Source organism: Littorina saxatilis, linkage group LG17, assembly GCF_037325665.1.
Source record: "Littorina saxatilis isolate snail1 linkage group LG17, US_GU_Lsax_2.0, whole genome shotgun sequence".
Lineage (NCBI taxonomy): Eukaryota > Metazoa > Mollusca > Gastropoda > Littorinimorpha > Littorinidae > Littorina > Littorina saxatilis.
In genome coordinates, this window is record NC_090261.1 from 69,578,856 (window position 1) to 69,606,030 (window position 27,175).

The following is a 27,175-nucleotide window of genomic DNA, read 5'->3' on the forward strand; positions in this document are numbered from 1 at the left end:
CAAACATAACGCCGAAGTTGCGTCCCTTATGTTACAACACATGACAAGGACAAAATGGCAGCGCCCAGGTAAACACTTTGCATCAGGCGGTTGGTACCGGCGAATGCTCGCATAATGCTTCGATCTGTTAAGTGAAAGTGTACTAACGGATAAAGGCAGCCTCTTTCTACCCCAAAATGAGTGCGCTATTTTGGAGAGAGACTGCATGTCTGAAAATTGTGCGTGCACCAACCCGGAGTTATGCAGCAGCCTTCTTTCGCTCTGCCACGTTCGGTTCGCTTAGCTCGGTAGCGGGTGTTCCGTTGTCGTCTGCTAAACATCTGTTCCAGGCGTGTGTCTCAAGACGGCCTCTGGACTTGCTGCAGCAGACGTCTAAAGGTCACTTCTGGGCCCCAAGAACTATTGCAAACACTGTGTGCAGAAAATGCCAACACAACAAGGCTGGTTGCAGTAAAAGGGGAAGGTTCAGTGTGTGGTTTGCATCATGCAGAAATTTCGCTGTGTCATCGCACCTGAGACAGAAGGCGAAGGATGACATTGCAAAACAAGCCCTGAAGACTGAATCAAAAGCTGCAGCTGTGCCCAAAACTTCTGAAGTCAGGAGACTACTGGGTATATCCCGGCCTGAGAAATGGAGGATATTAGGTGGGAACTGAAAGCTATTTGTGTGTGTCTGCATGTCTGTCTGTGTGTGTTGAAAAAGTATATTGCCATATTGTATGAAAGAAACAGTCTGTTTTAAAGCAGTATTGAAATGGGTGTATGAATCGAAATGTAAAATTCTCAGATGGCACCATATTGCACCATTTTGCATCTTTAGTCAAAACGCGTACCTGCCTCTTTGGTGCTTCTTGCCTTAGACTCTGTCCCATCGGAATTTGGTTGAGGGAGATAAATGTCCCATTGCCTTTTTCTCCCAGGTTAAACCCTGCTACAGGTTGCCATCCTGCTTCAAAGTGTGAGAATATAAATACAGGGATGTTGCTACAAATCCATACCTATAGGACAAATGTCCTGAGTTCTTCAGCATCAATAGGACATTTGACCGCTTTCAGAAAGTCTAATAGGACATTATGAATTTGCGCCAAACAGCTTATAACACATTCCATGGAATTGTTCCAAAGTCATGTGCCCACACACACACACACACACACACACACACACACACCCACGCGCGCGCGCTGTAGAACACACACATACTATAGTAAATACATCAACACAGTGTGTGTATAATGTTGTATTTGTTTAGTTTCAAAGAAACCACAACAAAGAAACCAACATGAACAACTTCAGAGCTCTTACTTTGATTACAAACTGCATGATTTGGATAAAAGTTGAAAAACAAAATGATCGGTTTGATCTAATGCTGATCTTTTGCAGGCTTTAGGTTTTTTTTTAGCGGCATAATTCAGTGCTTCGTCTCGTATCGAAAACAAAAGCAGACGACAAATTTAGTCAGTTGGAGTTGTCTCCCGTACTCCTGCAGCATGCACTGATCTAAAAATAATCCACTATAATAGACGGTTATACCCAAACGGCGCATACCGCAAACGGTTCGGGAATTCCCGACAAAAGAAAAGATCCGCACTGGCAACTCCAGTGTCAGCTGAACACGAGAGCGTTCGGTCTTTTAGAAGATTTGTATCTTGAAATGAAAATTAACGAATATCGCGCTGTCCGAAGGAATGGAGTACATATCGGACAATGACCACGCTCAGGCTAAAACGATAGGACATCTGACCGACATGCGGCAATGTGAATCGGACATTTGGGGATTTTCATCGATAAATGTCCGATGTCCGACGCCTAACGACATCCCTGCCGTTGAAATGGTTCAGTGCTTCGTCTCGTATCGAAAACAAAAGCAGACGACAAATTTAGTCATTTGGAGTTGTCTCCCGTACTCCTGCAGCATGCACTGATCTAAAAATAATCCACTATAATAGACGGTTATACCCAAACGGCGCATACCGCAAACGGTTCGGGAATTCCCGACAAAAGAAAAGATCCGCACTGGCAACTCCAGTGTCAGCTGAACACGAGAGCGTTCGGTCTTTTAGAAGATTTGTATCTTGAAATGAAAATTAACGAATATCGCGCTGTCCGAAGGAATGGAGTACATATCGGACAATGACCACGCTCAGGCTAAAACGATAGGACATCTGACCGACATGCGGCAATGTGAATCGGACATTTGGGGATTTTCATCGATAAATGTCCGATGTCCGACGCCTAACGACATCCCTGTAAATATACTGTACAAATGAGGTGAACACTTAAATATTTTCTTTGGAAACACAACCTATTTGATTGATTTCTATCTTGTGTCACAAAATGCGCATGCATGTGGAAATTGCAGTACATAACTGCTTTCATGTCTCTTGTTAGCTGACCATTAATGGCATTTTTTCTTTGTCATTGTATCTGTATGTTTCTTTATCTTAGGTGCTGTGGGTCTTCTCCTTATATCAAGTGGAGTCACCATGGCGGTGCCGTTCTGCATGGGTCGAGTCATCGACATTATCTACACCGCGGCAGACCACAGTCAACTCATCAGCAGACTCAACACATTCTGTCAGATTCTTGTCGTCATCTTTGTTGCTGGCAGCCTAGCCAATTTCGGCCGCGTCTATCTCATGCAGACGTCCGGGCAACGGATCATCAAACGGCTGCGAGAGAAGTTGTTCAGGTCTGTGATGACCCAGGAAATGGGGTTCTTTGACAAGACGACGACAGGTGAGCTGATAAACCGACTGTCGACGGACACCAGCCTGGTTGGCCAGTCGGTCACCATGAACATTTCTGACGGCCTCAGGTCGGTGGCACAGGCTGCTGGCGGTGTGGGCATGATGGTAAGATATATATATATATATATATAGATAGCACAATTTCCGATAACAGCTCCACGCAGTTTACAATTCCAATTCATTCAAGTGCCTTGAAGGAGGTTAGATTAAAGACAATGAAAGAGTGGCCACAGTAAATACGTCTATGTCTGCTGTTTTTTAAGAATAAAAAAACAAGAAAGGTGGGTTGATGGAACGTTTGTTAGGCAAAAAAAAAAAAAATGTCTGTTTCAGGTAACCCGACCGACCCTATTTTTAAGCGCCGACCCTAAAGTTTTTTTTCGCTTTTCGTACAAAAAAACAAAAAAAAAATAAAATATGAAGTCAAGTATACTTTATTTAGTTTCAATATATCTAGGTCAAAAACATGTGCTAAATAATTGTAAGTAAACTAAGGAAGCGTTTAAAAAAACAAAAACGTAAAAAGACATAAGAAAAAGGTTTTTAAAAAAAATTTAAAAAACACACCGACCGACCGACCCTATTTTTTTTGGCGATGTTACCGGAAACAAACATATTTTTCTTTTTGGCCTTATTGACAAAACAATACGTTAGGCCAAACAAAAACATATGTCTTGACATGTATTTCTCTCTCTCTCGACTGTATACAGAGATAAAAACAGCCTCGCTTTCACCTAGATCCTGCCTAAAAACAATGTTCAGACCTCATGTTCAGACTCGGCGTAATGATTCCGAAAGGACTACTTTTTAGCGGTCAAGTTCAGTCGTCCGCATACTCGAAAGTGAAAAAAATATGAAATGTTTTGCTACAGTATCGGAGGATGAACTGTCAAAGAAGAAAAAGTGGTACTCATGACTATGAGAGTGTAATCCTGTTGCTATCAGCAAATGTATGTGTTGGGTTACAGTACAACTTGCAAGTGTATTTTTTTGAAATAATTAATACCGTACTTTCCGGGTGACAAGGCGCTTCGTTATCTAAGACGCACCCCCTTCTTTTAAAAAAAAATTGTAATCCAGTCACCCATTGGACGCAGGGGGCTGATAGGGCGCACCAAAATGACCCAGTTTTTGCCATGAGAGGTGGTTCCCCTGTCATATCTGAGAGAGGAAACACTTCCTGCATCGGGGTCAGTGACCGGTCAGTGACCGACTTTAACTGAGTGAAAATATGTGTGCTCTGTGTGTGCGGCCAGATCAAAGGCATTGTGATAGCTGGGTGGCCTTGTTAAAAGACAGACCTTCTTCCCAGGGGTCAATGACCCAGTTTTTGCCATGAGAGGTGGTTCCCCTGTCATATCTGAGAGAAGAAACACTTCCTGCATCGGGGTCAGTGACCGGTCAGTGACCGAGTTTAACAGAGTGGAAATCTGTGTGTGCGGCCAGATCAAAGGCAGGGCAGTACCTAGTAGCTTAAACATGCATTATCACAAGTTGTTTGACTGGTACTCAAGCGGTCTCTTTGATTATTTTCGTATTTCATACACGGATTAGGCGCTTCGTTATACAAGACGCAGGGGTCGAACTCGAGGAAAAAAGTCGCGCCTTATGACCCGGAAAGTACGGTACATTTAATATTATTATCGCAAAGCTTTGGTCCTTTTGTGTGAGAGAGAGTTCAGACAGAAATAACAAATAACCTTGATTTTGATTTGAGAGTTCTTTCATTGATATAAATTTGCTTTGTGTTGGCTGAGTTTATAGGCTGAGAGTGAGACTGCAGGTTCGAAGACTTACTTTATGTTGCAGGTGTACGTGTCAGCTAAGCTGGACTTACTTTATGTTGCAGGTGTACGTGTCAGCTAAGCTGGACTTACTTTATGTTGCAGGTGTACGTGTCAGCTAAGCTGGACTTACTTTATGTTGCAGGTGTACGTGTCAGCTAAGCTGGACTTACTTTATGTTGCAGGTGTACGTGTCAGCTAAGCTGGACTTACTTTATGTTGCAGGTGTACGTGTCAGCTAAGCTGGACTTACTTTATGTTGCAGGTGTACGTGTCAGCTAAGCTGGACTTACTTTATGTTGCAGGTGTACGTGTCAGCTAAGCTGGACTTACTTTATGTTGCAGGTGTACGTGTCAGCTCAGCTGGACTTACTTTATGTTGCAGGTGTACGTGTCAGCTAAGCTGGACTTACTTTATGTTGCAGGTGTACGTGTCAGCTAAGCTGGACTTACTTTATGTTGCAGGTGTACGTGTCAGCTAAGCTGGACTTACTTTATGTTGCAGGTGTACGTGTCAGCTAAGCTGGACTTACTTTATGTTGCAGGTGTACGTGTCAGCTAAGCTGGACTTACTTTATGTTGCAGGTGTACGTGTCAGCTAAGCTGGACTTACTTTATGTTGCAGGTGTACGTGTCAGCTAAGCTGGACTTACTTTATGTTGCAGGTGTACGTGTCAGCTAAGCTGGACTTACTTTATGTTGCAGGTGTACGTGTCAGCTAAGCTGGACTTACTTTATGTTGCAGGTGTACGTGTCAGCTAAGCTGGACTTACTTTATGTTGCAGGTGTACGTGTCAGCTAAGCTGGACTTACTTTATGTTGCAGGTGTACGTGTCAGCTAAGCTGGACTTACTTTATGTTGCAGGTGTACGTGTCAGCTAAGCTGGACTTACTTTATGTTGCAGGTGTACGTGTCAGCTAAGCTGGACTTACTTTATGTTGCAGGTGTACGTGTCAGCTAAGCTGGACTTACTTTATGTTGCAGGTGTACGTGTCAGCTCAGCTGGACTTACTTTATGTTGCAGGTGTACGTGTCAGCTCAGCTGGACTTACTTTATGTTGCAGGTGTACGTGTCAGCTCAGCTGGACTTACTTTATGTTGCAGGTGTACGTGTCAGCTCAGCTGGACTTACTTTATGTTGCAGGTGTACGTGTCAGCTAAGCTGGACTTACTTTATGTTGCAGGTGTACGTGTCAGCTCAGCTGGACTTACTTTATGTTGCAGGTGTACGTGTCAGCTAAGCTGGACTTACTTTATGTTGCAGGTGTACGTGTCAGCTAAGCTGGACTTACTTTATGTTGCAGGTGTACGTGTCAGCTAAGCTGGACTTACTTTATGTTGCAGGTGTACGTGTCAGCTCAGCTGGACTTACTTTATGTTGCAGGTGTACGTGTCAGCTAAGCTGGACTTACTTTATGTTGCAGGTGTACGTGTCAGCTAAGCTGGACTTACTTTATGTTGCAGGTGTACGTGTCAGCTAAGCTGGACTTACTTTATGTTGCAGGTGTACGTGTCAGCTAAGCTGGACTTACTTTATGTTGCAGGTGTACGTGTCAGCTAAGCTGGACTTACTTTATGTTGCAGGTGTACGTGTCAGCTAAGCTGGACTTACTTTATGTTGCAGGTGTACGTGTCAGCTAAGCTGGACTTACTTTATGTTGCAGGTGTACGTGTCAGCTAAGCTGGACTTACTTTATGTTGCAGGTGTACGTGTCAGCTAAGCTGGACTTACTTTATGTTGCAGGTGTACGTGTCAGCTAAGCTGGACTTACTTTATGTTGCAGGTGTACGTGTCAGCTAAGCTGGACTTACTTTATGTTGCAGGTGTACGTGTCAGCTAAGCTGGACTTACTTTATGTTGCAGGTGTACGTGTCAGCTAAGCTGGACTTACTTTATGTTGCAGGTGTACGTGTCAGCTAAGCTGGACTTACTTTATGTTGCAGGTGTACGTGTCAGCTCAGCTGGCGCTGTTTTCTCTGGCAGTCGTCCCTCCAGTGGTAGGAATGTCCATCGTTTATGGGCGCTACCTGCGTGGTATAACGAGACAGGTGCAAGATTCATTGGCTGGCGCCACACAGGTGAGTAACTGTGGAACACTTGCTGCTGTTTATGTGTGGGGTCTTGTCAAAGGTTAAAGGCACACTCAGCTTCACGTAAACCATCAGCTTCTGAAAAAACACTGTCAGGCTTTTACACACAGTACAAACACCCTTTCGTTTAAACACTCACCGCTTGAGAACGTTATAGGTGCCCTCCGTAAAGAGTGAGGATTTTTCCAAAAATTTATTTTTGTGTGGCCAGCCGGATTGTCTAGTACATACCACAATCGGACGCCTCGTTTTGGTGCTTGAACTAACTTTTAAAATCTAACTAATAAATTGACAGCTTGTAACACACACATTCTTAAATCATAAAAGATATTTTTTTTCCATCAAGACAAGATCAGTACAACTTAAAGTTTTGAAAGTTTGAAAAAAAGGGAGCTGGAAGCAGGCCACGCAAGTAGTATGGTAGGGGGATCTCATGCCTCATTGAGGACGCCATCTTGAGGACGCCATCTTGAGGACGCCATCTTGAAATGTCTTGAAACGTCTTACGTCTTGAGACCACATCTTGGAACGTCTTGAAATGTCTTACGTCTGTATCTTCGTTTAAATCTCCGTCTTGACACCATCTTGAAACGTCTAACGTCTCCATCTTCGTCTACATCTTCGTCTTGAAACGTCTTACGTCTCCATCTTCGTTTAAATCTTCATCTTGAAATGTCTTACGTCTGTATCTTTGTTTAAATCTTTGTCTTGACGCCATCTTGAAACGTCTAACGTCTCTATCTTCGTCTACATCTTGTCTACATCTTCGTCTTGAAACGTCTTACGTCTCCATCTTCGTTTAAATCTTCATCTTGAAACGTCTTACGTCTGTATCTTCGTTTAAATCTTCGTCTTGAAAACATCTTGAAACGTCTTACGTTTCCATCTTCATACACCGTTTTGTCTTGGTCTTTGTCATTGTACACATCTTTGTCTCCCCACAATACACTCAGAGTGTGGCTGGTGGTGGGAGGGTGCGGGGTCGATTGCATCAGATGACCAGTACACAGGGTGTCAAACAAATGACAGGTCGTTGTCAACTGGTCATCAAAACATGATAAAAGCTTTATTGCTGAATTAGCGGTTTCCACCGACTCCGCATACACCAGAGACTATAGAGTTCTATACTCTATAGTCTCTGATACACCAGCAACTCAAGTGGCAAAACTGATGACAGACTTAAAGCTCTGAATCCATATAAAAACACGTCCAACACCATGAATGATACAGCATTTTTCTACTGAATATCTTATGATGGCAACACATTTTGTTGTTGTTGACATTTTGAAACCATGTTAAAAGATCTAGCACAAGAGCTCTCAGAAGAAATGTTGAGTTTTAGAATGGGACCCAAAATGGCTATAATAGCACCAGGTGAGGATAAACAAGTCGTGTAAGGCGAAATTACTACATTTAGTCAAGCTGTGGTACTCCCAGAATGAAACTGAACGTAGTCCGCCGCTAGTGCAAAAGGCAGTGAAAGTGACGAGCCTGTTTGGCGCGGTAGCGGTTGCACTGTGCTTCATAGCACGCTTTACTGTACCTCTCTTCGTTTTAACTTTCTGAGCGTGTTTTTAATCCAAACATATCTGTTTTTGGAATCAGGAACCGACAAGGAATAAGACCCCATTGTATAGTGACAATCTGGTTACGAAACCAGCTTGCTACCAACTGAGCTCAGGACGCTTTGATCTCCTCAATTGTATCTTGATTCTGTTTTGATTGCACAAACAATGCAATGTTTTGAACATGTTGTCTTTGTGTTTCCCATTTTGCAGCTAGGAGAAGAGAAGATCAGCAACATTCGCACGGTGCGAGCATTCGCCCACGAACAGAAAGAGTGTGACGCCTACGACCAGAAGATAGACCATGTGCTCCAGTTGAGCTACAAGGAATCCATGGCCAGAGGAATCTTCTTTGGGCTGGTAAGAACTTACGGCTGGTAAGAACTCAGGGCTGGTAAAACCTTAGGGCTGGTAAGAACTTAGGGCTGGTAGGAACTTAGGGTTGTGAAGAACTTAGGGCTGGTAAGAACTTAGGGCTGGTAAGAACTTAGGGTTGGTAAGAACTTAGGGCTGGTAAGAACTGCATTTCAATATCAATATGAGGCTTATATCGCGCGTATTCCGTGGGTACAGTTCTAAGCGCAGGGATTTATTTTTATTTTTATTTTTATGCAATTTATATCGCGCACATATTCAAGGCACAAGGATTTATTTATGCCGTGTGAGATGGAATTTTTTTTTTACACAATACATCACGCATTCACATCGGCCAGCAGATCGCAGCCATTTCGGCGCATATCCTACTTTTCACAGCCTATTATTCCAAGTCACACGGGTATTTTGGTGGACATTTTTATCTATGCCTATACAATTTTGCCAGGAAAGACCCTTTTGTCAATCGTGGGATCTTTAACGTGTACACCCCAATGTAGTGTACACGAAGGGACCTCGGTTTTTTTTCTCATCCGAAAGACTAGCACTTGAACCCATCACCTAGGTTAGGAAAGGGGGGAGAAAATTGCTAACGCCCTGACCCAGGGTCGAACTCGCAACCTCTCGCTTCCGAGCGCAAGTGCGTTACCACTTGGCCACCCAATCCTTAAGAACTTAGGGCTGGTAAGAACTCAGGGTTGGTAAGAACTTAGGGTTGGTAAGAACTTAGGTCTGGTAAGAACTTGGGACTGGTAAGAACCTAAGGCTGGTAAGAACTTAGGGTTGGTAAGAACTTAGGGTTGGTAAGAACTTAGGGTTGGTAAGAACTCAGGGTTGGTGAGAACTTAGGGTTGGTAAGAACTTAGGGTTGTTAAGGACTTAGGGCTGGTAAGAACTTAGAGCTGGTAAGAACTTAAGGCTTGTAAGAACTTAGTGCTGTAAGAACTTAGGGCTGATAAGAACTTAGAGCTGGAAAGAACTTAGGGCTGGTAAGAACTTAGGGCTGGTAAGAACTAAGAACTTAGGGCTGGTAGGAACTTAGGGCTGGTAAGAACTTAGGGCTGGTAAGAACTTTGGGCTGGCAAGAACTTCGGGTTGGTAAGAACTTAGGGCTGGTAAGAACTTAGGGCTGGTAAGAGCTTAGGGCTGGTAAAAACTTAGGGCTGGTAAGAACTTCGGGCTAGTAAGAACTTAGGGCTGGTAAGAACTTAGGGCTGGTAAGAACTCGGGAAGAAGAAGAGAAGGCCCCAATAGGAATGTCATTGGAAATAGCTATTATCCTACATACGTGAGAGAGACACCTGTGAGATAATAATCGTTCAAATCACATGTGTGTATATCATGTAAATGAGGTCATGTCAAGCAAGTCTGGCAGGGACCTATTTTTCCACTGCTTACGATGCCAAAGTCACTGAGACAAACGTCATAGAAAAAAAAATTGCGCTCGCTAATTACCCTCGATGAATCTTTAGAACTAACACGTCACACCACACTTTCAGAGTGACGTTTCTTTGCTTTGACGTAATAGATTGCACAAGGCTTTAGAAGAGATCGAGGTTCGAAAACAAGCGTCTTCAGTTTAGCTGCCTCGACTGCAGGACATTTTCAGTCAAATACACGTAAGTACAGTATGTAGGATAAACAGAATACTACATGGCTTGCTGTGTCTTACCAGATTTACACTCGTTGCTTTTTCAAATAGTGAACAGCTCGCTTTCGCTCGCAGTTCAATATTTAAAAAAACAACTCGTGTAAATCTGGTACGACACAGCAAGCCATGTAGTATTCTCTATTTTGCTAACTTCTGTTGGTGGTTACTTTGTATAAAATAAACCTGCATGTTCATGATAACTGAAAGTGGGATTCTTTTCATTTCAGACTGGACTATCAGGCAACATGATCGTCTTGTCTGTGTTTTACTATGGCGGCATCATGATGACGGAGTCTCAGATCACTGTTGGGGAACTCTCTTCCTTTCTGCTCTATGCTGCCTATGTTGGCATTTCTATAGCTGGTGAGTCTGTGCTATTATCTGGAGCTTTTTTGTTTTTGTTAAGGATGGAGCAGATACTCTATTGCATGCTTGTGTCAGTGTTTGTGAGTAGGTGTGAGTGTATGCTTATGTATTTTGTGCTGTGAGAGTTTGTGTGCAGTTGAACAAGAACAAGAACAAATACTTCATTGTCTGTCTTTACAAAACAGAAATCTATCTTGTGTTGTGTTCCAGAATTGTGATTGTGGCTGCCCATGTGTGTGTCTGTGGACGTATACTTATGTGTGGGTGAGCACATGCATTTATTTGAGTGTATGTTCGGATACTGACTTTGTTTACTGAATACAGAATATTTTATTGCCCAAGTTTGAGGATTCGTTTTGACAGTTGCGGTTTTCACCTTGTTTACTGTAAAGAGCTAGTTCTCTTTAACAGGGATGAGTTCGTTCTACACGGAGTTGAACCGTGGCCTGGGTGCCAGCCAGAGACTGTGGGAACTCATGGACAGAGTGCCGGCCATTCCTATTTCTGCTTCAGGTAGGACACAAGTAATATATTGAACAGACAGGAGTGATGTGCTAAAAAAAGTTCCTGAAGCCTGATGTTAATTGGGCAAAGTTGACTTTGCGAAGTCGACTTCACGAAGCTAGCTGCACAAAGCTTTGGCACGGAGTTTTCAGTATAAAGACTTTCCATAGTCTTTGTGAAGTCGACTTCATGAAGCTAGCTGCACAAAGCTTTGGCACTCAATTTTCAGTATAAAGACTTTCCATAGTCTTTGTGAAGTCGACTTCAGGAAGCTAGCTGCACAAATCTTTGGCACTCAATTTTCAGTATAAAGACTTTCCATAGTCTTTGTGAAGTCGACTTATTTATTTATTTATTTATTCTCTTTATTTATATAGCGCCTTATCCGAAGTTCAAAGCTAGCTGCACGAAGCTTTGGCACTGAATTTTCAGTATAAAGACTTTCCATAGTCTTTGTGAAGTCGACTTCACGAAGCTAGCTGCACGAAGCTTTGGCACTGAATTTTCAGTATAAAGACTTTCCATAGTCTTTGTGAAGTCAACTTCGGGCTCAATTAAGGAAAGCCTTAAGAAGAAAGCGTGCTATATAAAAGTACATCAAATAAATCAGATACACTTGCTGTGATCTGCAACCCTCATAACGGTATGCCACATAGTCAGCATCGTGTATAGAGAGTACATGTACCTGCACTCCAATATTTTGTGCTCTGCTGGATCCATGGGTATACGCTGCAGTCTGTTTATCTTTTATGTCAAGGTTTTATTTTTATTCTGTTCAGATTTTTTTGTTTTTGCCATCCTGCTGTGGGTCCCATCCCCTGAGAATTCAAGGAAGTACATTCTGGTTTATTCATCAGCAAAAAGACTGAGAGGTTTGTGATAGCGAGAATGTTTTCTTAGCCTTTTCAGGATGTTGTTATTGTTTTAAATTAAAATCCACCTGTATTATATCCTTATCTATGATTTCATGCTTTTCAGAAAAATCGTTGTACGCCCTTCCCTTGTCGACGCTGCCTGGAGTTGATGGGAACATAGAGTTTCAAGACGTACACTTCACCTACCCTTCCCGAGCGGACATCAACATTTTTGACGGCCTCAATCTGACAGCACCTGCAGGTCAGGTGACTGCAGTCGTCGGACCCAGTGGTTCTGGGAAATCAACCGTTTGCAGTCTGCTTCTGCGATTCTACGACCCCAGTTCAGGTACAGTGGAACCCCTCTTTATAGACCTACATAAAGCTGAGAAAATCAGGTCTGAAAAAGAAGGGGGTCTTAAAATGGAGGTAAATTTACAGAAGTTATGAACTGAAAATCTGAAAAGGTAAGGTCTTAACACTTTCTACCCCACCTATGTTGAATAAGTTTTTTTTTTATCCGAGACCAGCTGTGCTGCAGCAGGTCACTCAGAATTGTAGTAACTGTATCAAGACGCTGGAATGCAGGCGTTAGATCGACGTTACAGGAAGCGACTGAAGTGACTGTGTGTACGGATATATCCGTACCAGGTCAGACAGAGCCATATGAGTGGGTACGGATATATCCGTACCTGGGAGACAATGAGTTAAAAGGGGGGTAGTCTTAAATTGGGGGATCCTTAAAAAGGGGGGGGGGGGGTAGTCTTAAATTGGGGGATCCTTAAAAAGGGGGGGGGGGGGGGGTTCCCTTGTATGTAGTCAAATCTGTTCGTGACGACTAGCCAAGGGACCCATGAAAAGTGGTTGTTAAACACATGTGATCGCTATGGAAAAGTGAATGATACAAATTAAAAAAAATACCTTGTTGGTCTCCCTGTGGGGCGGTGGTTGAGGGCAGGTGGTCGTTATCAAGAGGTGGTCACCAGCACATGTTTGACTGTAGCGTATCTCTTGCTGACTCTGTTTCATACAACTCACCCATTTGGCCGTATAAGCCTCAGGAAAGAGATAGTTGTTATGATCTTTTTTTTTTCTTTTTTTTTTCTTTTTTTTTTTTTTTTTCTTTTTTTTTTTTCTTTTTTTTTAAATCTCAGTTGCATGCAGGCTGCTTCAACCCTTTCTTTTTTTCCTTTTTTTATTTTTTCTTTTTCTTTTTTTTTGGTTGTTGTTGGCGGGGAGCATCCTTCTTCATTGATTTTTTTTTATTTTTTTTTTAAGTAATGTTTTTACTATAACATTAACATTACTATATCTAAATGTATTTTAAGCAACTTTTCTATATAACAATTCCCTCTCAAAAATGCATACAATATCCAGAGGGGAGCCATATCTATAAATACCAACACACATTTTGGCTATCACAATCAAATAATTCACATAACTTATTAGTGCCTTGGAACTTTGTGAATTTTCAAATACGCCCAAAAAAACTTCCTTTACGGTAATTTTAATAATCATATTATATTTACAATTCACTTTATCCTCAACGCATTTCCAAATGGACATAATTTTCGGGCAAAAGTAAAAAAAATGTTCAATATAATCAATTTCGTTCTCACAGTGAGTACAGCAATTACTCACGGAAATGCCTATTTTATACAATAAAATATTTGTGGGGTAAATATTGTGCAATATTTTCCAATGCAGCATTCGCAATCTTGTTTCAGTGGTTACTTTGTTTACCATTAACCATTGCTCTTTTCCCGGCCTGAAATCAAATTTATGTTCCCAAAATTTAACTACAACCGGCTCCACATATTTTTCCTTTATAATTAATTTGCGAAATTGACAAGGCTTACTCAGGTTCTTTAAATCGTTGAATCCACATACATTTCCATTTGCAGAGCGTAGTGTTGCTGCTTTAACTGCTGTACAAATCACCCTATATTCAAAGAATCTTGTGGGCTTACATCCAACCTTCTGCTGCATAATATTAAAGGGCACAATCTCATTACCAACATATACATCCTTTACTCGACAAACGCCTGCTTTAATCCAGTCGCTAAAAAACAGGGTTTGGCCGCAATAGATTATATCCTTGCTGTTCCATAAACACGTATCTCTTAATAACATGTCTCCACCTACTGCTCTCTGAATCATGTCCTTATTTTTCAACCAACAAATTAAAACTTGTTTCCAAAATACATTTTTAATTAATCCCAATCCTTTAAAAATTTTTACCGTGGTGTTAGATTGGAAGCAACACAACCTTTCACCAAGCTTCGAGAACATATGTATCGGTATTTGTTTCCAACTTTCCTGCTTTTCGTTCAATAAATTTGCCGCCCAGGACAACAAACAAGAGGACTGCATATCAATGACATCAATCATTTTTAAACCCCCATCAGGAAACTCTTGACACATCACTTTTCTTTTAACTTTCTCAAATGCCTTAGTGTTTGAAAATCGTTTTTTCCAAATAAATCTGTAAAACATAGTATTTATCTCAGTCAATACCTTTTCGGGTATTACCAGTGCTTGCAACGGATAAATAATCTGCGATAACAAAAGAGATTTCACAATGCATATTTTCCCCATGATACTACAATTTCGTTTAAACCATTTTACAATGTTGCGTCGTATATTTTCAATACGGCTTGTCCAGTTTTCTTCAATCTCAGAGACCGATGAGGAGCTACTGAAATAAATTCCCAAAATCTTCACTTTTGTAGTCCACCTTAACCCGCACTCATTTTCATTACCATATTTATTACTGCCCAAGGCCATGATTTCAGTTTTTTGTCTATTCATTGCCAAACCAGAGAATTTGGAAAAATAGGTAACAAGGGTTAATGCGTTTTTTAACTCATCCATATCGTTCAGAAATAGGGTCACATCATCAGCATATAATAATATCTTAAAGAACATATCATAATTATCATTAGTTTCTTTTGGCAGAGGCAGACCCTTAATTGAACCATCATTTCGAATTTTCAAGGCCAACAATTCTAATGCAAGGATGAAGGCCATCGGTGAAAAAGAACAGCCCTGTCTGATACCTGCGTTCAATTCAATACATTCCGATAACCAGCCCATAAAATTGATACAACTTTCCGATTTATACAATAGAATCTCTACCCATCTTACAAAGACGGCACCAAAATTAAATCGTTTAAATGCATACACAATATATTCTTTGGAAATCGTGTCAAATGCAGCTTTATAGTCCAGTGCTACAAGGAACCCAGGTTTATTATATTCGTTTACATACGATACTAAATCGTCTATTTGCCGGATCGCTGAACTAATGGTTCGACCCTTCAGAAAACCATACTGATCTTCACCAATAATATCTAAAATAACTTTAGATAGGCGAACTGAAAGAGTCTTCGCCAATATTTTATAATCAGTGTTTAATAGTGAAATCGGTCGCCAATTATTAAGGTCGTCCCTTGGCAATTGTTTACCCTTATGAATTAATATCATTATTGCCCGTTTTTGTGTGACGGTTAATTCTCCCTTTAAAAAAGATGCATGAAAGGAATTCAATACCATGTGTTTTATTTTACACCAGAAGAACTTCATAAAGGAGGTTGTAATACCATCACATCCAGGGGAGGAACCGTTTTTCATATTTTTTAAGGATGTCGACAATTCTGTTAAAGTGATCGGACTATCAATTCCAGTCTTCTGCTGTTCTGTTAATTGAGGAACTTCAACACCATCCAAAAACTGTTCAACCAAATTTTCATCAAACTCAATATTTTTTTCGTATCTCCTTCTAAAAAACTGGACTTGTTCAGTCAAAATATCATCCTGATTTGTTATCACCTGACCATCTGCTTTAGCAAGACGATCCATAATTTTCGCGTTCGAGTGTGTTTTTTCCATATTGAGAAAATACTTTGTATTTTTTTCTCCTTCTTCAATAAATTTAATTCGGGACCTAGTTTGGGCTCCCTTAGCTTCCTGTATTGAATAAATTTCCAGTTCAGCTTTTACTTTATCTTTTTCCATCAACAATTCGTTATTATCTTGATCTAAAACAAGGGCTTTGTCAATCCTATTCAAATTTTCCAACAATTCCCCATGTCTATTAAACTTACATCTATTTTTTTCCTTACTGTACCGAATACAAAATTCTCTTATTTTAATCTTACACAAGTCCCATTTTACGTGATCCTCCCTTATTTCATCTTGTATCTCAAATTCTTCCAACATCAAATTCAATTCATCAACAAAGATATGATCCTTTAACAAACTATCATTAAATTTCCAATATGATGGACCACGCTGAAATGAACATAATTTATATGTTATGTTAACCGACCTATGGTCGGATTGTGCAACGGAACATATATTACAGTCTCTAATATTATTTAGCACAGAGTCGGAAACAAAAATGTAATCCAATCTGCGAGCAATGAAAGGATTTTTTCTTGACCACGTAAATTCCCTTTCCTGTGGCCAGAATAACCTCCACATATCATTTAACTCACTATTTTCCAAGAACTTTTTAAAGCGATTAACATCCCCCACATTATGTTTTTCTCCACTAATAATGTCTTCTTCATTATCAATTACGCAGTTAAAATCTCCACACACTATGTAGTTCAACATATTCAGCGACTGAATGTGCTTTTCCAACTTTTCAAAAAAAAGGTATTTGTCTTTACCAATCGTTGGAGCATATACATTCGAGATACAAACGTCCTCATTCTGCAGAGAAATTCGTACCGTCAAAATCCTGCTATTTCGATAAATACACGTCACAGGATACTGAAAACTCTTTTTAATAAAAATGATTTGTCCCATACTGTGTTTTGTACCACAACAATAAAACATTTGACCTCCCCATTCTTTTTCCCAAACTGTAATATCGGTTTCATGTACATATGATTCCTGCACACAAATAATATCGTACGATAGTTTCTTTAAATATCGAAAAAAAGTCTTCCTCTTTGTCGTATTTCTCAGTCCATGAATATTAATACTTGTTATCTTTACATCATCCATGATGACATATCAACATTGATTTCAGTCGAGTCGTATTCAAAAATCAGAGTCCATAGAGCGTAGCCAGGTCGTTTCCTCCAAAATCCGTCCAGTTGGCGCCAGCCAGGGGCTAGGTGATCTCGGCTGCAACGTCACACTGCTCCTCGAGAGATGATGTAGTCGGGCCAAGGGGTAGGTCATCCCGTCTAGCAGCCTTGGCTGCATCGTTGTCCACAGGGGAGCTAAGCGGGCGCTTTTCTCTCGGGCAGGACTGGGACCTGTGAAAGGCAAGTTTCGACTGCTTGATTGCACGTGCGGGACGAGACGATGGTGTTTCAGGGGTAGAGAACTGGGTCGCTGCCGCGCTGGCACCGTCTTCAGCAGAGTCTTCAGACGGGGACACTTCCGCGGGGAGCTGCTCCGACGCAGGTGCCTGAGCCTCCCTGATGTCACGTAGGAGGGAGCAGGAGGGGTGGCCACTCTTGTGGCCGGTACGACGGCAGGTCTTGCAGACAACTTCCTCGGTGCACGAGGAAGCGTAATGCCCCTTGACGAGGCATCGAGAACAAGTGGTGTGTTCTGGAGAGAATTTTTGTTCTCTGTGGTACAGAGAAGCTGTCGCCGAGCCAATGTTTATCTTGGTGGGGAGGGGCTGGTCAGGGATTTGGATATAGACAAATCTTCTCCCCGTGAGCCATCTTGTTAGTCCCCCCCTCTCATCCCTGTCCTTTTCCATCATTAGTTTGGATTGGGGTTTACAACCCATCTGGACCACTTTCTTTTCGATCTCATCGTTGCTGTAACTGATGGGGATGTTGCCGATAATGAGTTTGGTGGTCTTAACTTCCTCGTCACCGTCTGCGGATCGTACGATAAAGGGATTTTTGTCAAAAGGGGAGACGGTAAGACCTCGTAGTTGAATACCTTTCAACAGAAGCAGTTGTTATGATCTTGAAATAAGTTGTGCATTGTATTTGGGCAGGTGATTCAGATTTGCTGAATTTGTCTCAACACTTTGTGTTCCTTTTTCTGTTTGTTTTTTTCTCTCTCTGCATGATCGATGTATCTGTTGTGTTCAACCGTTTTTTCAGGAATTTTAATCAAATGCTGGTGCATTGTACTTTTCAAGTTTCATGCACAAACATATACAAGCGTTTAGCATCTTTTATGTAAACAGCAAAGTATGGTTGTTTGTTTGGAAATGTCTTTAATCTTGTTAGACTGAAAGATTATTAAACACGTGTCAGCTGTTGCGAGGTCTGAACAATCTGTGGTCATCTTTAATGGTTTGTTCCGTGTTAAACAACCTGTTACAATCATATTTCAGGCCAAGTGATAGTCGACGGGCATGACATCAAAACCCTTGACCCAACATGGCTGCGTGGTCATATAGGCACTGTTAGCCAGGTAAGCTTCAGCGTTCTGGTGGTGAAAATATTTGAAATATCACAAATACTGTCTTCAGAGTGCGTATCCTTTTTTTTACATTTAGTCAAGTTTTGACTAAATGTTTTAACATAGAGGGGGGAATCGAGACGAGGGTCGTGGTGTATGTGTGTGTGTGTGTGTGTGTGTGTCTGTCTGTCTGTGTGTGTGTGTGTAGAGCGATTCAGACTAAACTACTGGGCCGATCTTTATGAAATTTGACATGAGAGTTCCTGGGTATGATATCCCCGGACGTTTTTTTCTTTTTTTCGATAAATACCTTTGATGACGTCATATCCGGCTTTTTGTAAAAGTTGAGGCGGCACTGTCACACCCTCATTTTTTAATTAAATTGATTGAAATTTTGGCAAAGCAATCTTCGACGAAGGCCGGGGTTTGGTATTGCATTTCAGCTTGGTGGCTTAAAAACTAATGAGTCAGTTTGGTCATTAAACATCGGAAACTTCTAATTAAAATTATTTTTTTATTAAACGATCCAATAACAATTTCATCTTATTCTTCGTCATTTTCTGATTCCAAAAACATATACATATGTTATATTTGGATTAAAAACAAGCTCTGAAAATTAAAAATATAAAAATTATGATCAAAATTAAATTTCCGAAATCGTTTTAAAAACTATTTCATCTTATTCCTTGTCGGTTCCTGATTCCAAAAACATATAGATATGATATGTTTGGATTAAAAACACGCTCAGAAAGTTAAAACGAAGAGAGGTACAGTAAAGCACAGCGCAATCGCTACCGCGCCAAACAGGCTCGTCACTTTCGCTGCCTTTTGCACTAGCGGCGGACTACGTTCAGTTTCATTCTGTGAGTTCCACAGCTTGACTAAATGTAGTAATTTTGCCTTACGCGACTTGGTTTTTTTTACAGTGAGTGTGTATGTGTGCATGCGAGTGTGTGTGCGAGAGAGTTCACTTGTGTTTGTATGTTTGAATGTTTTGATACATGCCTGGGTGTATATGTGTGAATGTGTGTGTGGGTTCATGTATCTGTGTGTGTGTGTGTGTGTGTGTGTGTGTGTGTGTGTGTGTGTGTGTGTGTGTGTGTGTGTGTGTGGACAGCTCTTTGGGTGTGTGTGCGTCGGTACTAGCATCCACGTTTCAGTATGCCAGTGTGTCAGTCTGAAAATACTGTAACCTTTTCTTTCTTATGTGTTCCGCTGACAGGAACCAATCCTGTTTTCGTGCTCCGTGGCGGAGAACATTGCGTACGGTGCAGTGGACCCCAGCACAGTAACACTACAGCAGGTTGAAGAAGCTGCCAGAAAGGCCAACGCTTACAACTTTGTCAGGACATTTCCGAAAGGTTTCGACACCATGGTTGGCGAAAGAGGACTTATGCTTTCAGGTGTGAGATTTATGACTGGAAGTGGAAACTTTGTTTCTCGCCATGAAAAGTGTTTCTTAGCAAAAGGGGACTGAGGGTTGTACATGTATAAGCTGAGATTAAAGCTGTGGTCTATTTATGACTATCCGGGGCTACGAGTTAGAAAAAATAGGGCTGAAAATCATGTACAAAATTCTGTACAGCTAACGCTACCCGAAACCCCATCAAAACGGCGTGTATGACCTTGAGAGCTTCAGTCAGCGCTTGAATTTTGCAGTGGTAACATTCGGTTTGCTCTCTCAGAGCTGAGCATACTTGTCAAGAAGGATCGAGCAGAAAAAAGAAACGACTTGGCAGGGATTCAAACTCAAGACCTCATAAATAGACCACAGCTTTAATTTAAAACTGTTGTGCTGTACCTGTTGTCTTCCTTCTTTTCCCTCCCCCTCAGCAAAAGAAAGAGGAGTAATGTTGTTGTCCTTACACTTTAGTGAATAACACACTAGAGCATCCTTCCCTTCGTCTTTGTCGGTTTAACAGGGAATTAGCATCTGCTTTGATTTTTGTTACTTATATTTTTGGTCACTAGTCAAATTATGACAAAGAACAAAACATTTTGTTTCACCTTTCTTGTACAAGTACAATGGAACCCCTCTTTTACAGCCTTAACAAATCTGAGAACGGAGGGTCTTAAAAAGGAGGGAGTCTTAAAAAGGAGGGAGTCTTAAAAAGGAGGGAGTCTTAAAAAGGAGGGAGTCTTAAAAAGGAGGGAGTCTTAAAAAGGAGGTACCTTAACGGAGGTTATGAACAGAACATCTGAGAACGGAGGGTCTTAAAAAAAGAGGAAGCCTTAAATTGGGGGGTCTTCAAAGGGGGTTCCACTGTAAAGTACAGTTTTACACGCTGAGCTCATCTTCCACTGTAAAGTACAGTTTTACACGCTGAGCTCATTTTCCACTGTAAAGTACAGTTTTACACGCTGAGCTCATCTTCCACTGTGAAGTACAGTTTTACACGCTGAGCTCATCTTCCACTGTAAAGTACAGTTTTACACGCTGAGCTCATCTTCCACTGTAAAGTACAGTTTTACACGCTGAGCTCATCTTCATGGTTTTGGTTGTTGGCAGGTGGCCAGAGGCAGAGAGTTGCGATTGCAAGAGCCATTTTGAAGGTACGTGTGTATCGCATCTGCAAGTAATGTTTATCATTTTGAGTGCATTGTATCTACGTGTAGTCCAAAGGGACCGACTAAAAATGGCCGTTACAGACAGGTGGTCGCTATGGAAAGGTGAATGATACCGAGAAAGAAACCTGGCCGAGGATCCTTTGGCCTGGTGGTACTGGACAGGTGGTCTCCCGGGCAGATTGGACTGTAGTCATTTTTTGCACTTTACCACAAGCATTTTTTGTCCCTTGACCGCAAGTCCTTGTTTTTGTTTTTGTTTTTTAAACTTTCTAGCTGGAAAGAAATACAGGTCTTGGAGTGGAGTAGGGATATTTTGCACTTGTTTTGAATCTTTCTGATTTGATTTTTCACCTTTCAGAGCACTAACTTTCACCTTTTCTGTTTGTTTGTAAGAATCCAGAAATTCTGCTGCTTGACGAAGCAACCAGGTAGGGCATTGGTTGTTCATGTTCTGTTGGTGATGTTACTGTATTTGGTGTTCACATGTTACTGTATTTGGTGTTCACATGTTACTGTATTTGGTGTTCACATGTTACTGTATTTGGTGTTCACATGTTACTGTATTTGGTGTTCACATGTTACTGTATTTGGTGTTCACATGTTACTGTATTTGGTGTTCACATGTTACTGTATTTGGTGTTCACATGTTACTGTATTTGGTGTTCACATTTCAAATTGTCACCATTGTTGCTTTGGTGTTAAAAGCATTACACTGTACATTAGACAAGCTTTTATTGCTAGTGGAGCATGCAAGAATTTGTGTACTTTTCATTCTCTGAAAAAGATCAAAAAGATCAACATTTGATTGTGAATTTGATATAATTGAAAGCATCTTATGAGTGTGTTTTCCTACCGTACCCACCCAATAAGCATCCTCACCATGAACCATGTTGCTTGCATTTCAATATTATCCAGCTGTTTATTCAAAAGGCTGAACTGTATCTCTTTCGTAAATTTTCATACCTGTAAGAGCTCATACAAACAATATATTATGTGTATTGATTAATTGTCCTTTGCTTGTACTGCACGAACACACCTTTGTTGTCACTCAGTGTGATGAAACAGTAACTATTTATCATTCGAAACAATCACCAACACGAAAAAAAAGAACCAGTTTTGATGAATGTCTTCTTCAGCAAACAAGTATAATAAAATAAAAGGAGAGTTGACAGAGAAAGAAAGAATGAAGAAATTCAAAACAGAAGAGGAAAGATAGTACCCAATGTTCAACGTTGGTGCTTTGTTTCTTGTGTGTTCATTTTCACTGTTATCTTGTTTTCGCTGCTTGTTCTTTATCCGCTCTTTATCATTCTTTAATTTCAGTGCCTTGGATGCAGAGAGTGAATACCTGGTGCAAGACGCTCTGGAAAAGTTGATGTCTGGTCGCACCGTTCTCACCATTGCACACAGACTCTCCACCATCAAGACGGCCGACCAAATTGCTGTCATAACCGACGGAAAAGTAGCCGAGATTGGCTCCTATAGGGATCTCATGGCAATTCAGGATGGCATCTTCCGCAAACTTGTTGAAAGGCAGACAATAGTTTCATGACATAGTTAGAGAGTTAGAAGTTTATGAGAGTTGTGCATTTGTGTTATTGTTGTGGCCTTTCAGGGTGGCATTTCCTGCACACTTGTTGAATTTTGGCAGATGATAGTTTCATGACATAATTAGAAAGCCAGGAGTGCATGAAAGTTTTGCATCTATGTAATCGTTTACACAAAGATTAGGTTATATATTGCTCCATACCTAGTAGTAGTATGTGGTATAATTTTCCTTGTATTTGATTTTGATACAGCTTTGTATGATGTAACATGTATGATATGAGAATGTAATGTGAGAAATCAAAACTGACTGACGTTGTCTGAACATAGAAAGTTGTCACTGATGTGTACATGTGTGAATATGATAAAATGTTATGCGTGTAAATTTGGATCTGCTGTAACTGTGTTTACTCTAAGCAAAGAGATGTTTTAACTATCTTAATGAATGGTTAGCATGTTCACTCCCGTTTCTTCTATATATATATACGACTAGTGTCTGTCTGTTCGCGATGCATGGCCAAAGTTCTCGGTGGATCTTTTTCAAATTTGGACACCGTATTCAGTTACACCCCGGACACAACCTCATCGATGAGATATTTCAACACGTGCTCTCAGCGCGCAGCGCTGTGCGCGCTGAACCGATTTTGTTTTTTTGGTCTGGATCCACTACCAGTAACTCTTCCTTATCTTCTCCAGTGTTTTCAGCCGCGATTATCTCCCTTCCTCCGTGTGGCGTCAATCCATATTCCCGTTACTACATTTAGAAGGTCACTGCACGTTACTATTTTTAGAAGGTCTCCAGCGTTTTGCGCATTTATCTCCTTTCCTTCGTGCGCCGGCGAAGCCGGCAAAGCCGGGTCCCAGGCGCAGCCTGGTATTCGGCTCTACTTCTTCCCGGCGAAGCCGGTACCCGGCGAAGCGGGTAATCATCTAGTAGGGTATATATGGCATAATTTATTGCGTTTATGCATCTCCTGACGTCTAAAGACACACAAAAGCTGAAACAAATATGCATAGAATGGCAGCATAAACATATTTTGTGAAGATTTTTGTGTTTTATTTTTTTTTTACTAAGGAGAGTCAAGAAAGTTTCGTTGTTAAAGCCAGTTACCCGAAAGCAGTTACAGCCTTTAAAATGTTCTGTTGATAATCCGAAACAATGCTGCATTTTGTTGTGATTTGTACAAAAATTATTAGTTTGTATTGGTTCATAAAAATATATATACATATACATGTATATTGATAGTTTTTTTTTCATGTCAGTAGTAATTTTGTGTTGAACTTCTTTCTGCGATATTCCTTTAGGTCTTCCATATGAAATAATCAGCATAATTATTATATACTCTTGTGTACAGTGGGATTTAAAAACTACTTCTGATGCATTATTCTATTTGTGCATATGTCAAAAGAGTTTCTGCAAATATGTTATGGACCAAGTCTGTTTGTATAAACACTGATGTCGGAATGATCTCTAGCTTTGCCCTTGTATAAAACGTAAAATATTTATTTCGTTTTTTTTCTCTTCTTTTCAGCTTGATGTGGATCCCTTACATCTTTTTTAATTCACACAGCTGTATTTGAGGCAAAAGTTTGTACTCATTTGATTTCTACACAAACAATTGTGGGCATAAATACCTCTTATAAAGCCTTGTACTTTCCAGTTATTAATCAACTTCACATGAAATATAAAAACTGAAAGTAAACCACTTAAAAATCTTTGAAAATGAACAAGGAAAAAAAAAAGCTTGACAGTGAAGAAAACCTCCCGCTGAACCCTTTCTTGTCATCAAAATTAAATTGTAAACACTTCATGAATCACTGCTGATAAAATATAAATTTCTGACGTCTCCTTTTTGCGGTCGATTTAGCTGTACAGGCATGGCAAAGGTGTCTAAAGGAAATTTACAAGGCCTTGTTGTTTAGCGCAGGATTGCAGAGATTTTTGTGTAGAGTGACTTCTTAACCTTCGTGGTTGAAAACGACGTTAAACACCAAATAAAGAAAGAAAGAAAAGAGTGACTTCTGCTGTAAATGTATTCATTTGAATTTCTGTCCCACAAAAGTGAAATTGTTTGTAAGCAAAGATGGTTACAGGCTTACACTTACAGGACATTTTGATACCATGGACATTTTTGCCTTTCTCTTCCCTGTTGCCTAACATCTCATGATAGCCTGATTCCTCAGGGAAATATAGTGGTTGCAATGTTTCCTGCATTTACCTTACTTTGTTTTGATAGTACCGTACTTTCCGGGTTACAAGGCGCTACAGCGCATAAGGCGCACCCCCCTCTTTTTAAAAAAAATTGTATTCCAGTCACCCATTGGGCGCAGGGGGCCGATAGGGCGCACCAAAATTAAAAAAGTATACCGGTGCTCTGTGTGTGCGGCGAGATCAAAGGCAGGTCCATTGTGATAGCTGGGTTGCCTTGTTTAGACACTGACCTTCTTCCCAGGGGTCAATGACCCAGTTTTTGCTATGAGAGGTGGTTCCCCTGTCATAGATCTGAGAGAGGAAACACTTCCTGCACCGGGGTCAGTGACCAGTTTAACCTATGGGGCGGTCTCTTTGATGTCTTGAGAGGAAACTTGGCCAGGGTAGTACCTAGTAGCTGAAACATGCATTATCACAAGTTGTTTAACTGGTACTCAGGCGGTCTCTTTGATTTTTTTCGTATTTCATACACGGATTAGGCGCTTCGTTATACAAGACGCAGGGGTCAAACTCGAGGAAAAAAGTCGCGCCTTATGACCCGGAAAGTACGGTAATATCTCCACAAAACTGATCTTTGCTGGTGGTAAAACGTGTATGAATTTTGGGTTGGGAAGCTTACTGAATTGTTGTCCTTCATCATCCCACACACATTCCTTCCTTTGAAAATAAAGTAAGCTTTAGGAGATTGGGCTTTTAGACATTGGGATTTAGAGTGTATATTCATAAGAAAGGTTTATGCTGTGACAAGTAAGACCTATGCCATGACAAAAAAATTTATGCAGATTCTGTCTGTGTGCTTCTGTGATGATTGTGTAACTGTCTGTGTTTCAAGTGTGTGTGGTGTGTATGCATGTTCCATGCGATCACTTTTGGCAAATCATACGTTAAAAGCAATTCATTTAAGATATTTTTTATATTCTGTTCCATTCTGGACAAACATGCTTGAGTGAAGACATGTCCATGATGATGTGAATGTACATGCATGTTTCTCCCCCAAAAGCGGCGTACGGCTGCCTGATTGGCTAGGTAAAAACGGCCATACACGTAAAAACCCACTTCTGCAAAAACATGAGTGAACGTTGGTTTCAGCCCAAGAACGAAGAAGATGTACGTTTGAATATCTGGCTAAAGAGTAACATCATTTGTGTGCTATGATATTTGAAAAAGTGTCCCGAGAGAGAGAGAGAGAGTGTCTGAGCATGTGAGTTTGCAAGTACATGAATGTGATACTGCCTTCCAAAAGTGATATTCTTGGGTGGGATTCTTCCAGAAAATGCCGGAAATCCGGATTCGATTATGGCCTTTTTTTTTTTATTCTCTTTTTTTTTTCTATGGATATTGTCTTGGCTCTTTGCCTCTGGTAAAACTAAGAGCTTCCAGGCTCACAGATCTGAAAAAAACTGTTTTGCCTGTTCAAGTATATTAACCCTTTCGCTGCCAATCTAAACTTGCGTATGTGCATTCCTGACTGCCAGGGAATATTGGAGTTCGGGGTGTAATAATTCACACAAAATTCTAGCTCCAAACTGGCAGTAGGTAGGTAAGTAAAACGGTACCTATGTTATTTTTAAGGGAAATTGAACCAAGAATCTGTTTTTAGTGTCTAATCATGGAAATAATAATTAGTTTGGCTTATAATGATGTTTAAATATGAACTTTTGAAAAATCAGTTCGGCGCATCTTCCGGTGCCTGTGGATCAAACACAGGTGGCTGATTTGCTTGCTCCAAGAAAGGATTATAATCACAATCTACCTGTTTCCAACGAATCGTCCGAAAGAAGATCTCCCCCTTCCCCTGTCAGTATCCATAATCATTTGCACCGCCTGTAGCGTCAGTCCGGCTTTGTTTTTCCCTACTAGAGGGCCCGGTCGACTGTCACCGTTAGCCATTTTGACGAGTCGAGATTTCTCTCCCCTACCCTGTCGCCAAGGCCGAAAATAGCCTTCAGACGCAAAACCGCGTCACCATTTATGTTTATTCATGAGAATGAGGTATCCTACCAAGCCATTGGCTGCTATTTGTGTGTCAGCAGTGACGTAGCATTTCTGGAAAATCCCAGAACCGAGAAGACGGGTTTACCCGTCCTAAGGCGCTGCGGCTGCACAAGCGCATGACAGGTATACCCGTCCTAAGGCAGTCAAGGGGTTAACAGTAAAATAGTACAGGTTGAAAGAAAGTCTTCATATCTCAAAAACGATTGTAAAATACTCATAAAATTACACTTTATCTGTGTAAACTAGGATGATTTTGATTCTTACACTCTTTGTGAGTGGTGATTGCATATCAGCTACTATCAGAGCAAGAATGAACTATGAAAATTATATCTAAAAACAGGAGTGTTCATGTGATGGATGTGATTTACTTTGTTGTTACATACTTTAATTGTATACATGATATTGTGTGATATTATTGTTTGCAAAATCCTTGAACAGCTTTCAGCAGTGAGGTACATTAGAAAATATATGACAAGTGAAAATAAATAAGTTGATTCTACTTTTGTGTGGGCCGTTCTTTTTCCTTTGTT

General features: G+C 40.8%; 1 protein-coding gene across 1 annotated transcript; it reads left to right on the forward strand.

Annotated features, from left to right (window-relative positions):
* The first annotated feature begins 52 nt into the window (after positions 1-52).
* LOC138952375 (ATP-binding cassette sub-family B member 10, mitochondrial-like) lies at positions 53-27,144 on the forward strand. Its single transcript, XM_070324037.1, has 12 exons — positions 53-645; positions 2,446-2,852; positions 6,477-6,611; positions 8,402-8,548; positions 10,439-10,574; positions 10,989-11,090; positions 12,060-12,284; positions 18,258-18,337; positions 19,548-19,728; positions 20,835-20,878; positions 21,287-21,321; positions 22,217-27,144. The coding sequence occupies exons 1-12, from the start codon at positions 177-179 to the stop codon at positions 22,443-22,445; spliced, it is 2,190 nt and encodes a 729-aa protein (XP_070180138.1). The 5' UTR covers positions 53-176; the 3' UTR covers positions 22,446-27,144.
* The last annotated feature ends 31 nt before the right edge of the window (positions 27,145-27,175 follow it).

Bases quoted from the DNA above. Each gene is read 5' to 3' on its own strand.
- LOC138952375 (XM_070324037.1), top strand. From the start codon at position 177: ATGAGTGCGCTATTTTGGAGAGAGACTGCATGTCTGAAAATTGTGCGT. The intron at 646-2,445 runs GTGGGAACTGAA...TCTTTATCTTAG, and splicing joins TGAGAAATGGAGGATATTAG to GTGCTGTGGGTCTTCTCCTT. The intron at 8,549-10,438 runs GTAAGAACTTAC...TTTTCATTTCAG, and splicing joins GAGGAATCTTCTTTGGGCTG to ACTGGACTATCAGGCAACAT.